Source organism: Diabrotica virgifera, chromosome 7, assembly GCF_917563875.1.
Source record: "Diabrotica virgifera virgifera chromosome 7, PGI_DIABVI_V3a".
NCBI lineage: Eukaryota > Metazoa > Arthropoda > Insecta > Coleoptera > Chrysomelidae > Diabrotica > Diabrotica virgifera.
In genome coordinates this window covers 72,716,241-72,731,785 of record NC_065449.1, presented here as the reverse complement: position 1 = coordinate 72,731,785, position 15,545 = coordinate 72,716,241, and the positions used below count along the sequence as shown (strand labels likewise).

Below are 15,545 nucleotides of genomic sequence, written 5' to 3'. Positions count from 1 at the left end.
AGTAATAGATATAAAATTGTAGAAAATTTAATTTGCTACATCTTATCGTCGGTCGAGTGTTATAATGTATTAGCTTATTTTACAGTTTTGGCAGGAAAAGCAATTAAAAAAAATGTTCACTGTATTTTCATTTTGAGGCGCTTTGGTTATAGAAATTTTTAATTTTTATATGTATAATGAAATAATAAAGAGTTATTTATAACATTTTATTTATTTAGTATTTATTTAACAATCAAAAAGTGTTTTGAAAAAAATTATAAAATGTTGATAGAACATTATGATTTTATGGAAACATCAAGTTTTACAAAAATGTAACGAAATTGTTCTAACAACATCGTGTCGTATACTTAATATTCTAATAAACTTATAAATTAAGGAAAAAATTCAAAGTAATCAAAAGACACAAGTTTCTTAATAATTTTTTACGAGAATTTGGCTAAATTTACTATTGCTTTGAAATGTCGGAAGAGTTGCATTTTGATGTTGAGGAGGGTATTTCATTGTCTAAATTGTCATTAGTTAAACGACCTTTCTTTTGTTTGGATAATTGCGCTGCAAAAACTTTTGCATCATTGATATTGAGTCCACAGGTGACAAAAACTTCAAAAAGTTTTTTTTAAATACAGTAGTTTATCTAAAGGTACATTTCCCTGGGTTGATCACAAGATTTTATCGATGGTAAAGATATTGAAGTGGTAGTTAGACAAAATCTGTTTGTTTTTCGTACTGGAGGCTTGAATAGAATTGAAACTTCAGTGAAGGGTCCATGTCCATCATGCTGGTATTTCAGCTCAATATAATGTATTCTGGGAGAAGAATAGCTCAACTGCTTTACTAGATTTCTTTCAGTACATAATTCTGGATACAAATAATAGAACTTTTGCACATTCAACGAAATTTCAAAATATTCCTTATTCGATTCTCAAAATTATAATGTTCTAACAGCAGAAATACCGGATTGCTATTGGTCGCATCTGATAGAACATTATAATATTAAGGTATTTTTAAATTTGTCATTTAGAACAATTTAATATTGTCTAAATCTAAAGATACGATAAAATATTTATGCAGGAGTCGATTTTAATAGAACAATATGACATCCCTTAAGCAAATTCTGTACATATCCCGATTTTCACAAAAAGTGCTGATAGAACATTATAACACTCGACCGACGTTATGTGTAATTAAATTTTCTGTAGGATTGCTAGTTTAGAAGATACAGCGCGAAAACCCTTTGCACCACTTTTTCCAATATGGCGGCCGGGGGACAAGGGTGGCGACCCCAAAAACTTGGACTTAAGCTTCTACTGAACCCCCCTACACATTAAAAAATATAAAATTGACTCCTCTAAGAAATGCAACCTAAATGTAACATTTTAATGGACTAAGATAATTTTAAGTACTTTAATTTCTGTTAACAGACCATTTACTAAAAGTTAATAGTTTTCGAGATTTGAGCAAAAAGCCGAAAAAAGCTTAAATTTTTCGATTTTCTCGCGATTTTTTCAATGTTCCGGCAAGAAATTTTGTCCGCAAACCTCATATTCGCATTCACCAGCCCAAGATCCATATACATATAATAAAAGAAATCAGAACTACCCCAAAACTTTCCCACTAGTGAGCTCGTAGAGTGCAAATTCACTGAATCAAATCTTTCTACTAGAAAATTGGGATCGGCAAAAAGATTTTTAAAATAAACAATGTTTTCTTATACGTATAAAATTTTATTAGAAACGCTCATCGATCAATACAGCATCTTTATTAATTTTTAACGTTTTCGTGTATCCATTTCAAATAAGGTTCCACTTTGGTGAAGATACTGGGTACGTCTGTACTACACACAGATGGTCCAAAAGATGTAATACCTTCTAACAACCACTTCTCTTCAGGTTGCCTCAATCTGACTAATCCACCACCTGAAGAACCTAAAGCAAAATAAATGTATTTAATAAAATTATTTCTATACATATTACATAACAAGAATTAAAGATTAAAAGGAGGTAGGCGCAAAATATTGGTCCAATGCTATTTAAGTGCATTCATTTTTTTCGAATCCTGGGAAAACTAATAAGTATTTTTAAAAATATCCACAAGGAAGAATTTTCTGTAGCTGGCTTTATACCATTAATTATAAGTAAATTTAATGAAATATTTTGTCTTATAAAAGATATTTATTTAAAAATCCCCTAAAAGGGCTACAAATATTAAAACAAAATGTTTTCGCTCTGTAACAAGAGCCATCATCAGTGTTACAAGAACATGCTGAACCACCCAAAAATACTAAGGTTCAAACCTTTTTAAAATAGACTAAATACCTTATATAAATGTATACATAATAAAATCCAAAGGATGGATATAATCCCTATGGATATGGCCTTATGGCAATATGTGTGTGGGAGTCATATATACCAGCTTTTTCAACAGGCTGGTAACTATCAAATTCATTTGATAGGCTGTTAGTAATTACTTTGGTGAGCTGTTTGTACGGATGTGGTAACCGGCTTATTAGTCTGCAATTTTGAGTACTTGTTTGTCCCCTTTTTTGTGTAGTAAAGCTTCCTGCGCATATTGCCAAGAATTTGGAATAGCACCCCCAAAAGCACTTGTTCTTAATATTTTGATGAAATCCAAAGTAGCTTGATCTCCAGCTCTGCCGTCCTCAATTAAAACGCCGCTTCGGCAAAAAATTGAAAATCGAGTTTTTGCTATATTTGGTCTCCTTGTGACCTTATTTATGCTTCTGCAGTGTCTGAAATCTGTATCATTTTATTTACTACCAAAATAAACAAATTGGAACATGCCGTGTATGCTAAATTTCAACAGTTGCTTAATTGAAATGCAGTATCTACACAGTACTCAACTAAAAAGCGGTATGTGCTAGCGAGTATCATGTACTTGCCGCGTTTTAATTGAGAACAGCACATTTACCCCGTTTTTATGGAGACTCGTGTTGCGGCCTCGTATTTTGAATATTTATGACATGTAGGTATTTTGCGTATATAATAAACAATTATAAGCTCTTAATTTTTCTTTTTTGATAACTATTCTTGCTTGTAAAGAATCCTATTTGTAAATAAAATTCAGATACGGTACTAGTTCTGATCCAGTAATATGTCCACTGCTCAAATAAAACGCGGTATATGACTTTTTATTTACAGCTTTGATAAAACATGATTTTTTTTAAGAATATGTTTTTAAACAATGTTCAACTATCATTAGTTTTACGTTAAAAAGTTGTCAAAATATATAGAGTCCTGAGAAAAACTTTAAGAGCCGATTTCTCGGTTTTAAGTTGGCTGCACATACCGCGTTTTATTTAAGGACGGCAGAGCTCTAATCAATTCAAAGTCATAATATCTCTCTCTCCCTTGTCGTTTCCCCATTACTGAGGATCGTGATTGCTTCCAATAATCCTAACAATGTTTCTCCATTGGTCTCTTGGTAACTTGGTATCTTGAGCTGCTCTAAGAGCTTCGCAGAATGAGTTTCCAGCTGAATTCATTATTTGGTCGGACCATCTAGTTGGTGATCGTCCTCTTGATCTTCTCCCCGGAACGTTTCCAGAAACAATTAATCTCTCCAAACTGTCGTTACCTCTGCGACCACGTGACCAAAGAATTGCAGTATTCGTTGCAGACATATTGTGGACAGTCTTTTTTTAATCTTGAGTTTTTTTAGAATGGAAATGTTTGTCCTATAAGCTGTCCAAGGTATGAGCAGCATTCTCCTCCAGCACCACATTTTTTGGCATCAATTTTTTGGCGCTCGGGATTTCACCCTCTCAGGGATCTTTAGAGAGGCTATATGATCTACGGATATGGAAAACTACGTAAGGGAATGATGGTCAGTGCTGCCGCCAGAAAAAAATTAGGGAGGGTCAAAATCTTTAAGTAGCTTTTCTATTCTAGAAATGAATGAAAGAACAAGAAAAATTTATATTTTGATAATCATATATGTATGATACAAAACAGATTAATTGGTAAATAAAAACTGTAATCTCCTTCGTTCTTGGCCAAATTTAACAATAACCTTGTTTCTAAAATTCTGTTTATTTTTTAATACCATTTGTCTGTGTACACTTAACAAACACAAACCAGATAATTTATCTTCTTATTTGACCGTAACCATATTTTAACACGTCGCATAGTGTTGAACGACCTTTTTAATTGATGGGAAAAAATGTACTTCATGATTTAGAATTTATTGAAATCCTAGGTTTTCATCAATTGTCTTTGTTTCAAAAGTTCTATCCACGTTTCAATTTCTGCTGCAAAGTTTTCAAGATTATACTTCTGAGAAATTTCATCTTGCTTAAGTATGAGGTCTGTTCCTAATTTTCTGGGATGTAGTTCTGGGAGAATCTGAGAGAATTAGACTGTATTTATAGAGTCCATATATATTATGGGATAAACAGGGACACTTTATAGTATTCTTCAGATACATTTAATAAACAGTTAGCTCTTTGTGTTTGTTTACATGCTATTCGTGGTACTGTAATTTCTAATTTAAATTTATTGGCGTAATCCACACATTTTTCATGTATTTAATGAAAATACTTATCTGGATCATTTCTTTGTGATTTTAATATCTGAAGAAGTTCATGTATATACTTTTTTTACCAAAAGTAAATCCATTTCTTTAGATTGCAATATATTGCAAATTCGTAATGATACATTTCAAAACAAAGTTTGCACTATGATCTATGATACCGCTCTAATATCTTAATGAAGAATGAACCCTATGGTTAATAATGTTTGTTGCTCGGTGCTGACTAGCCTTTTCCAGGAACTAATAGAGTTTAGGTAATCTACCTATCATAAACATTTTTTGTCAAAACACTTTTGCACTCATACCGCCGCATTACTAAACGTGCCGGACAGTCGCACCACCGGATTACAAATATTGTACCTATTAGAATCTAGAAACCGCAATTGAACCGTTAGCACCTTACCTTACTATTAGAGATTTAAAATTTCCGGAAAAATTGGGTGCGGGAAAAAACCTGTTTTTTTTTTCGGAAAAAACAGGAGAAATGGATAAAAACGGAAAAATTGACATTTGTTAGAATATACCTACTAAACAAATTCTGCATCCCGTATCAAAATCGATAAATTTAGTAGAATTGGATAGATCTATATTATCAGAAATGCCTTTTGTCTTTAAGTAGATATATAAAAGAAACAATATTGAAAAATATTCCCCAACAAGTTAACCAGACTAGTTCTCTTATCAGAAGCTTGCTAAAATATGTATGTTGAAAAACGCTAGACAAATTTTGTTTTAAATTCTAAGCTGATTCACTTTGCAGCCTCTTAATGCTCGCTTTAAAGAAGAATAATTGAATGAAGACCAACTAATGGAAGCCATATACTTCATTTCTGAAATGGCTTGTTCACTAAGGCCCGTTCTCTTCACCTCCGAATAACTAGTTATCGGGAAGTTCTTCTTCTTCTTCTTCTTCTTTAGTTTATTGGCCTCCACCTTGGCCTTTAGTTTGTTTGACAGATTTACATGTAATCTGCCGGATAAACTTCAGGATAACTCAGAATTTTAAATGGACCTCCATATTCCGCCTCTTCAGAAAGAAACTGGTCTTTACATGGCCTCATATATACAAGCAAAAAAAATATGTTATCACAGGATAAAATTTATAAGTTGTTGCTATTCATTTAAATTTGGTTATAAACGAAAAACAGATATTTATTTACGATACTAGACCAGATCCACTTTTAAAAGAGACTGACAAAAATCATGTTGTTTGTGTTATCCGTTCAAGATGGTGAATCGAAAATCGAGTCTGAATCAGATGATTGGTCTGAAGATTCAGATTCAGACTCAGATAAAAATATACCACTGAGAAATTTGGTTAAATAATGTGCTTTCTACCTTTGAAGTTTCGGTTTTGACACTTACAATTAAAGTCTCTTAGTTTAAGTACACTTAAGTCTCAATTAAAAAAGATTTTCAAATTTTCCCATTTTTTCCAATTTTTCCAATGGTCTGGAAAAAAACGGAAAAAACCTGTTTTTTCCCAATTTTTCCCCTTTTTTTTCGATATGTTAATTCTCCACACCTTACTCACTTTCTGTTTTGATAGCAGTCCTTGGCGCCACCAGTGTCTTTGTGGAAGGTTTGCACTTTTGTATTTTATGTGATTTATTTTCTGTTAACATTTTAACTAAACGTAAAATTTTGGATTGTTGTACAATATTGTAAAATTTATGAATTGAGACGGATTTGCTTTATCTTAAGCTGTTTTTATCAGGGGGGGGTCGGCGGACCCTCCCTGGCCACCCTTGCCGGCGGGCCTGATGATGGTCACCTCCGAACCGAAATGAAATATAAGCTGTCTTTGATAACAATACTACTTAAACCTGTAATTACTTACTTGCACACTTGCCATCGGGATAGCCTCCTGCACATAAATGAGAAGCAGTTAAGTTGAAATTGAAATTTTTCGAGTAATTTTCAAAACATTTTTGTTGGTCGCTGATGGTAATCTCTGCTTTCAGTTTATCAATACTCCTTCTAGACCATCCTACTTCAAATACTTTCTCCCCAGGTTTAGCTGCTTCGTTAGGTTTTGGTAAGCACACTGGTGAAATATTGTCTAAAATAAAAATATTCCTCAATAAAGCGGTTTTAGAGCTGATTGAAAAAGTTATTTATGTACCAAGTCGGTAAAGTTGCTCTTTATCGAACGAGTCTGATATTATGAGCAGAGTGAGCATAGCGAGCGAGGCAAATAAGAGACGAGATCGATAAAGAGTATTTACTGACGTGGTGCATACAAAATTTTATCGCCAACAATTTGATATTGGTTTTAACACTTACTTACAATTTACAATTTAAGAATTTTATAAATTTTAGATGTAATAAAAATTTCATGACGGTCGCTTTCGATTTTTAATCGATAGTTGTCAATATTGAATAAGTACTAAATCGGTAAAATTTTGATTTATTTTATACGAATAGAATTACAAAATACTATGGAATTTCAATTTTTGACATAAATTTAATTAACAGTGTCGTACATTTTGTACAATATTTTTAATAATTTAAGTAAATAAATTGTAAGTTAACTCAAATAAATAATCGATTACTCTCATCGACCACTTAAAATCAATCTTGATTAATCGAGACAGGTAAAGTAAAATTCTTCTTCCAGTAGGTACAATAAAGTGTTATTTTACTGCCGCAAATAAGGGCAAATGAGTACAATAATGGATGACTTTAGTGACGGTTGGCGGCAAAAACTATTATTAACATAAATTGTTTAACGCTACTTAAATTTTTTATACTGTTACAAAAAGAACTAAATATAAATACAGTCTTAGATAAATAGACTTAAAAGTGAGAAAATTGGTTAAAATTATAATTAAAAATTTAATGAGGTAAACTAAAATATATCAAATAGTTAATGGTGTGTGTTAAAATGTAATGTGTAATTAGTAATAAGCAACTAATGCTAATTGTCTAAAATGCGAATCTAGATCTACCTTCACTTATCTGCCATGCGGATGAAACATTGTTTTAATCAATTTCATACATAGACAAATAGGACTTTCATGTGTTGCCTCTTAGTCCATTCCTTCACGGTTTTTGCTCTAAATTTTAAAGAACCGCTTGGATTGACATGAAATTTGGCATAAGCATAGCTTACATGTCAAAGAAAAAAAGTGACACTGTGCCGATGTGTGCTTTTGCTCTGGGGGTGACTTTCACCCCCTCTTGAGGATGAAAAAATATAAGTCCAAAATAAGTCTGCAAATGGATAAACTGACTAATTTTAAGTAACTTTTGTTCTATAGAGTTTTTTCGCCAAGTCAACACTTTTCGAGTTATTTGCGAGTGAATATGTTCATTTTTCAACAAAATAACTACATTTTTAGACGGTTTTCGCAAATAACTCCAAAAGTAAGTATTTTGTCGAAAAAAACTTTCTTATAAAAAAATATGGCCTGTAAAAAAGTAAAAAAATGGTGTACGCGTTAGGTCTCTGGACCTCGTAAAACCAGAGTTATAGCCAATGAAAAATAGGTTCATATTCACTAAATTTCAAATAGAATACTTCGAAGTGAAATATCCAAAAAAATAAGCACTTTTTGGGGAAAATTCATTAAAACTTTTTTAAAGTGTTGAAAAAGAGCTTTATTTCTGCTTTTATAAAAAATTTTTATCATTAAATTTAAGCAAGTTACGCTCAAAATAAAGTTGATCTCTTTTGTTTTGGCAAAAAAAAAATCGGAAAGACCACCGCCTAATTAGCAACTTAAATGAAATAAATCGTTACCGCTCCACAAATTATTTTAATTATATTGTGTTTATATGATCTGTAAGTTTCATCGATTCAAAGTGCTTATTTTTGAAAAAATTTGGTTTTTAAATGAAATTTTTAAAAATTTTAATTTTGAAAAATATGATTTTTTTCAAAATAACTTAAAAATTGTTAGAGATACCAAAAATCTCGAAAGACAAAAAAGTCAGCATTGCTTTTCTGAATATCATGTATTTTTTTGTTTTTTTTTTGTTAGACAAAAATTGATTAAGATTTGGTGTTTAGAAATTTGCATACATTCGTGATCAGTGACTCGTTCAACCCATTTTAACTACAGCCATTTCAAAAATAAGGACTTTAAACCGATGAAAATTAGAGATCATACGGGGTGTTTTATTGGTAAAGTAACATACGTTAACTGTAGAAAGAGTATACTTAGGCGGTCCCAAAAATACCATACTTAATGGGTCTTACTCCATTAATAACAAAGATACTGGGTATTTTATCTATGCCCCGCAATCGGGGAAAAATGGGAATTTCGGACTGATAAGTTAAAATCTTTATAACCAAATAATTAAGCAACTTGGATTATAAATAAAATAAGTTGTATGAAGTTTAATAGCAGGTGATCCTGTCAGACTTTGTTATTTTTTAATACACAGTTTAGTTTTCTTTCTATGATTTTTTTTCTTAAGTATCCCATTTTGCCCCGGTCTCCCCTACATGATAATATCTAAGAATGAAACAAACATACAAACAGGCATACATTTGGGAAATGTGCCGATAGAAAGGGTTGACAAATATCAATACCTAGGTACCTGAACGACAGAAACGACCAAACGACAGAAATAAGGACCAGGATAGGAATATCAAGGAATGCGTTTGTAAAAATGAAAATAATTCTCTGCAACAAAGACCTTAGATTCGAACTGGGAGTAAGAGCTTTGAGGTCCTACGTGTTCTCGATACTGCAATATGGACCCGAATGCTGGACATTGAAGCAAGAACACATAAATAAGTTACAGTCATTTAAAATGTGGTGTTACAGAAGGATGCTTAGAATAGCATGGACACAGAAGAAAAGGAACACGGAAGTAGGTATTGAAAGAAATGGACAAAGAATGCGAAATAATAAACAGAATAAAAATAAGAAAGTTACAATATCTGTGACACGTAATGAGTGGACAGCGGAATGAAATGCTAAGACTGATAATACAGGAAAAGATAAGAGGCTGAAGAAGTGTAGAAAGAATAAGACTGTCATGGTTGACGAATTTAAGGGACTGGTTTAAATGCAGTTCTATAGAATTCATTAGAGCAGCGGTATATAGAGTAATGATGGTGATGATGCTATCCAACCTCCGATTAGGAGACGGCACTCAAAGAAGAAGAAGGAGCCAACTTCGATAGACCTACCGAAATTTCGGTAGCCCTGGCAACACTACCCTAAACCATTTTTCTATTCTTTTGTCTGCGAAAATTTAATAGGAATTTTGACGTGGAATCGTGAAAATACCAAATTATATTGTCAAAGCAAAAGACGCTAATACATTTTCTAAAGAAAGGCTATTTTCTTATCCATTGGCTGCTATTCTCTTTGTTATTTCTATTTATATTGTTAACATACTGGACTTACAACAATAGAGGGAATATTAGGATATTTGCATTTTTGTTTACATTACTGTAGTTGTCTAGGTCTCTGAAAGGATAACAAAAGGCTACCTTACTTCATTGTCTTAAACATGACTGTATTCAAAAAGTCAAACCGTCATTTACATTCCGAATCCGAAAATTATTCGAGAATTCTCCAAACTAAACTATCGGCCGATAAAACAATCGTCGTGTGTGGACACGTCGTGGTTAGCCAATAGTGACTAAACAGTCGGCCGACAGTTGGCCAACTTTTTAGTTTGAATGCAATCGGGAAGCGCATCAAACTTTTTTATCGGCAGAGACTGAATCGGTGTAATGTGCTCATCTGCATACCTCTCTGTACTGATTAAGAAGCTGACCAAACTATCGGCAGATAAAAAGTCTGCAGTCTGCGGGGTTAGTAGCAGAAGTATAATAGATAACAACGTGTTTTATTACGCTGTAGCTGTTGTCATAAATAAAGAAACCAAAAGATCAGTCAAAGAGTTTATACAAATAACGAACAAAATTGCACGTACGAAATGTGTTAACGCCATGTCGTGCAGTATAAAGATTACATCATACATACCGGCATCTTACAACACAGAAGAAGAAATTGACAGCCTTTACAATAAATTAGAAAAAACACTGGAAGGAACCAAAAAAGATGACACCAATGACACAAAAGAGTTCATATTATTTTAGGCGACTTCATTACTAAGGTAGGGTAAGGAAGAGATGGAGAAGTTGTAGGGGAATATGTACTAGGAACACGTAATAACAGAGAAGAGAGAATAGATCAGTTTTGCAATAAGAACGAACTCATTATCAGTAGCACATGGTACAGACTACCAGTCCGAAGAACATATACTTGGTAAGCCCCTAGAGATAACGAAAAGAAGATGGAACTGTGGATGAGCATCAGCGTTAGAATTAAAACTGAACTATCATGATAAAATTTGAGGTTGGGCTTTACCGGATAATCTATACAGACAGTAGCTGTAAATGGCCTGATTCGTACAATCAAATCGTCGATCTAATAAGCAAATTGCCTAAGTCCATTTTTTGCGTAAAATTGTTTCTTGGTGTCGTCCAGTAGTAGAAGGTAAAAGGTACCGCCTGACAATTCCCACAAGCGCCATTATTATTTTATTTCGCGCCTATTTCGTAAAACGAATTTTCGTCATAAACGTCAAAACGTTCTTTAACATTCATACGAATATTGCCTATGTCCATTGTTTGATCAGATGTTCGCTTGTACGTAGGACTGTTTCTGAAGTTGTTTGATTGAAAACGTTAGAAAATGTAAGTAAATAAATATATTTTGATTATTATTATTAATATGGATATAGTATAATAAGTAGATAGTTTGTGCAAATATTTTGTTTAATTAATTTTGGTCAATTATGTATTGCATGGATTTAGTCAATTTTCTCTTTAATTACTTTTGTTGTCTTTTGGACATGGGCAAATTCCAAAGTTTTTGTCTCTCCTGTAAAATTTTCAATTTGTTACTTAGGGAATTTGCTTATTAGACCGACCAAATGACTTTTTCAGTGATAGTCGCAAAGTAAAAAGATAAAGACAAAACAATTGGTCCAGGAGAGCGTTGTATATATAAAGATACCAAAGAAATGGAGAACCGACCCTAACCAAAAATGTCTGATTAGTGAGTACTTAATAGTAGTAGAGACTTCTTTAAAATTCATGTCGACATTAGGCAATACTTACCAGTAAATTTAACATCTTCTTTTAATCGAATTAAACCGATGTCATCATGGTTAACTTGATTTTGGCTTCCATAGGCTGGATGTAAAATTACGTTTTCGATTTCAACATCAACGTAATCCTTACTGTCACAATTTTCCTCACCGGGTAAGCAGTTGTGATCTCCTAAGCGAATTTTGTCTCTACAATATAATTTTAAATAGATTAAAAATAAAAAACATAATATTAAATAATATATACAGAGTGAGTTTTGTATATGGACACCCTCAATTATCTCGAAAGCGGCTTGCACGCTTTTTATAGGTTTTAGCGGGTAGGGATTTTCTAATACGGCCGATATTATAGTGATACATAATTACATTGTTGTTAGATCTTCCGTTTTTCTGGAAATCTAATGAACTTTCATATTTCTAATGGAATACCCTATAATTTTTTATGTTTTGGAGTTCTTAAGACGTACTGATTATTTTTTATGTTATATTTCCTATAACTAAATGCCACCGTTTCTGAGTTATTGCTAAATTTATAAAAAAAAATTTAACAAAAAATTATAAACTTATTTTTTCGATCTGGGTATTCATTATTTACGTTCTTTGAATCACTGAGAATAAAAAAGGTCGTTTGTAAATTTTCTCTAAAGTTAATCGTTTTCGAGTTATAAACAATTTAAAGCAAAAAAAATCGAATAATTACGATTTTCAAGGTTCGAAAACATAAGCAAAAAATATAACTTTGAAATTACGAAGTACCTAAATTCAAGCCCAACTCTTCTTCTAGGATCTCGCAATAAGATTTTGTGGTATGTTTTATTCTGAAATATTGCTTTTTAATTGTTATTGAAGCGCATATGAGAGGACGGGCGATTGGGCTACATTAACAACTAAAAAACAATGTTTTAAAATAAGACAAGCTCAAACTACTTATAGTCTGGGCTGATTATCGGAGAATAGGCCATTTTTGGGAAAAGGTATTTACCAGCAATTTTATTGCTGGAATCAAATTATAAGATCCTATATATTAATAATATAGTTATGCAAAGTCCTCAGATAGTGTGCTACTTTTTTTATAAACAAAATGGCGCACGAAAATCGTGTTTTTTTCAATTATTGCTCTATAACTCCGAAGATTTTAACTCTACAACAAAAACACCCAAATAAAAATTCACCGTGATTAAATTCTGCATAGAGACGCGTTTTTTCCGATCTGCTTCGACGAAAATTTTCCTCGGAAAATGCGGGTTTTCCCAACAAAATCTTTAATTTTGAAATAAAGTTTTAGATAAGTAATTATCTACCAATAATTAAATAATTTGGTGACTTAAAAGCCTTTTTGGTGTAGACTATAGCTCCAGAAGCTGATGAAAATTAAACGAATATTTTAGCAACAATTCAATTGTAAATTAATAATTTACGGTCGCAATAATAACCAAAATAATTATGATACACTGATCAAGCTTTGAAATCTTATAAAGATGAGACGCCTATTTAATATTTTGTCGACAAAATATGAATTTTTTATTTTTTTGCATAATCTTTAAATGTTTAAAAAAATAGTTATAAACAAATTAACGTTTCTCAGAAAGTTTTTATTATATTTTAATTTAAAAAAATAACTAAAATGGGCATTTTAAATATCTTTAAAATGAATGCTTTAAAACTTTTTTGCAACCATTTGTAAAAAAGTTATGAAACAGCAAAATAATCATACGATTACTACTGTGTTTATACATTTTTTAAATTCTTTCAAAGCGTAGAAGTGAGTTTAAAGTACAAGCTAATTATTTACAAAAAAATATCGATTATCAGTTTAATAGTTATATTTTAATAAAAGATTATAAATATATTTTTTTTGTAATTTACACGCGCGAAAGTAGAGTAACACAGTACTGTAGCTAACATTTTCACTCGGAGCGACGACCGGCCGCGTGATGTACACTTTTAATAAATAATGCATGCTGCGTGTCAGTTGCTTCGAGTGAACATTTTAGCTCCGACTCTGTATCAGGCCTACGTTTGCTCTAAAAATTACAAAAAAAGTGTGTTTAATCTTCGATTAAAATATAACCATTGCAGTAATTTTTGACATTATTTGTGAGTAATTAGGTTGTACCATAGACTCACCTTTAAGCTTTGAAACAATTGAAACTAATTATAAACAACGGAGATTTCGTATATTTATTTTGCTATTTCATAACTTTTTTGTAAATGGTTGGAAAATTTTTTTAAGGCATTCTTTTTCAAGACCTATGAAATACGCATTTTAAGTATTTTTTTAAATTAGAATATCATGAACAATTTCTGAGAAATGTTAATTTGTTTATAACAATTTTTTTAAACATTTAAAGATTATGCAAAAAAATGAAAAATTTATATTTTGTCGACAAAATATTAAATAGGCATCACACCTTTATAATCTTTCTAAGTTTGATCAATGTCTCATGATTATTTTGGTTGTTATTGCGACTGTAAATTGTTAATTAACAATTGAATTGTTGCTAAAATATTCGTTTCATTTTCACCGGCTTCTGAATTTATGATATATACCAAGAAAACTTTTATTTCACCAAGCTATATAATTATTGATAAATAATTACTGGCCCAAAAAATTTATTTGAAAATTCGAGATTTTGATGGGAAAACCCACATTTTCCGAGGAAAATTTTCGTCGGAGCAAATCGGGAAAAACATGTCTCTATGCAGAATTAAATTGGGGTGAATTTTTATTTGAGTGTTTTTGGTGTAAAGTTAAAATCTTCGGAGTTATAGAGCAATAATTGAAAAAAATAAGATTTGTCGGCGCCATTTTGTTTATAAAAAAAGTAGCACATTATGTGCGGACTTTGTATACCTATATTAATAATATATAGGATCTTATAATTCGATTCCAGCAATAAAATTGCTGGTAAATAACCTTTCTTTGTACTTTACTAATTAGACCAGCGTATTATAACTATTTTTTTTTTTTCAAAATTTAAAGATTATGCAAAAAAAAGAAAAATTTATATTTTGTCGATAAAATATTAAATAAGCATCTCATCTTTATAATCTTTATAAGTTTGATCAATGTATCATGATTATTTTGTTTATTATTGCGATCGTAATTTGTTAATTAACAATTGAATTGTTGCTAAAATATTCGTTTAATTTTCACCGGCTTCTGGAATTACAATCTATACCAAAGAAGCTTTGATGTCACTAAGTTATTTAATTATTGATTAATAATTACTTACTTAAAACTTTATTTGAAAATTAGAGTTTTTGTTAGGGAAACCCGCATTTTTCGAGGAAAATTTCGTCGGAGCAAATCGTGAAAAACATATCTCTATGCAGAATTTAATTGCGGTGAATTTTTGTTAAGCTGTTTTGGTTGTAAAGTTAAAATCTTCGAAGTTATAGAGCAATAATTGAAAAACATACGATTTGTCGGCGCCATTTTGTTTATAAAAAAAGTAGCACACTATCTGCGGACTTTGCATACCTATATTATTAATATATAGGATCTTATAATTCGATTCCAGCAATAAAATTGCTGGTAAATAACTTTTCCATGAATTTTGCTAATTAGCCCAGAGTATTATCGGTAGCTGATAAAATGAGGCTTGAACTTGAATCTGAGCACTCCGCAGTTTCAAAAATAATATTTTTTATTTGTAGTTTTGAACCTTGAAAATCGTCATTATTCGATTGTTTCCAGTTTTAAATTGTTTATAACTCGGAAACGATTAATTTTAGAGAAAAATTTCAAAACATCTTTTTTGTTCTTAATATTCCAAGGAACCTAAAATAATGTATATTCGGGCCGAAAAAATGTATTTTTATAATTTGTTTAAAGTACCCCGCACAAACCTTAGAGAAATTAGGTCCCAGTGGATTTAGTTCATACTCTGGATAAATACTCTTTGAAGCAT

The 15,545-nt window shown here is 31.4% G+C and overlaps 1 protein-coding gene across 1 annotated transcript in view; it reads right to left on the bottom strand.

The window, feature by feature from the left end:
• Window positions 1–1,703: 1,703 nt before the first annotated feature.
• The window catches only part of LOC114327662 (phenoloxidase-activating factor 1-like), a 30,100-nt gene continuing 16,258 nt past the window's right edge, over window positions 1,704–15,545 (bottom strand). The window contains exons 4-6 of the mRNA XM_028276336.2: window positions 11,642–11,820; window positions 6,389–6,610; window positions 1,704–1,925 (exon numbers count right to left, since the gene is read on the bottom strand). Coding sequence (XP_028132137.1) covers window positions 1,762–1,925; window positions 6,389–6,610; window positions 11,642–11,820 — 565 coding nt within the window. The 3' untranslated portion in view covers window positions 1,704–1,761. The remainder of the gene's footprint in view (window positions 1,926–6,388; window positions 6,611–11,641; window positions 11,821–15,545) is intronic.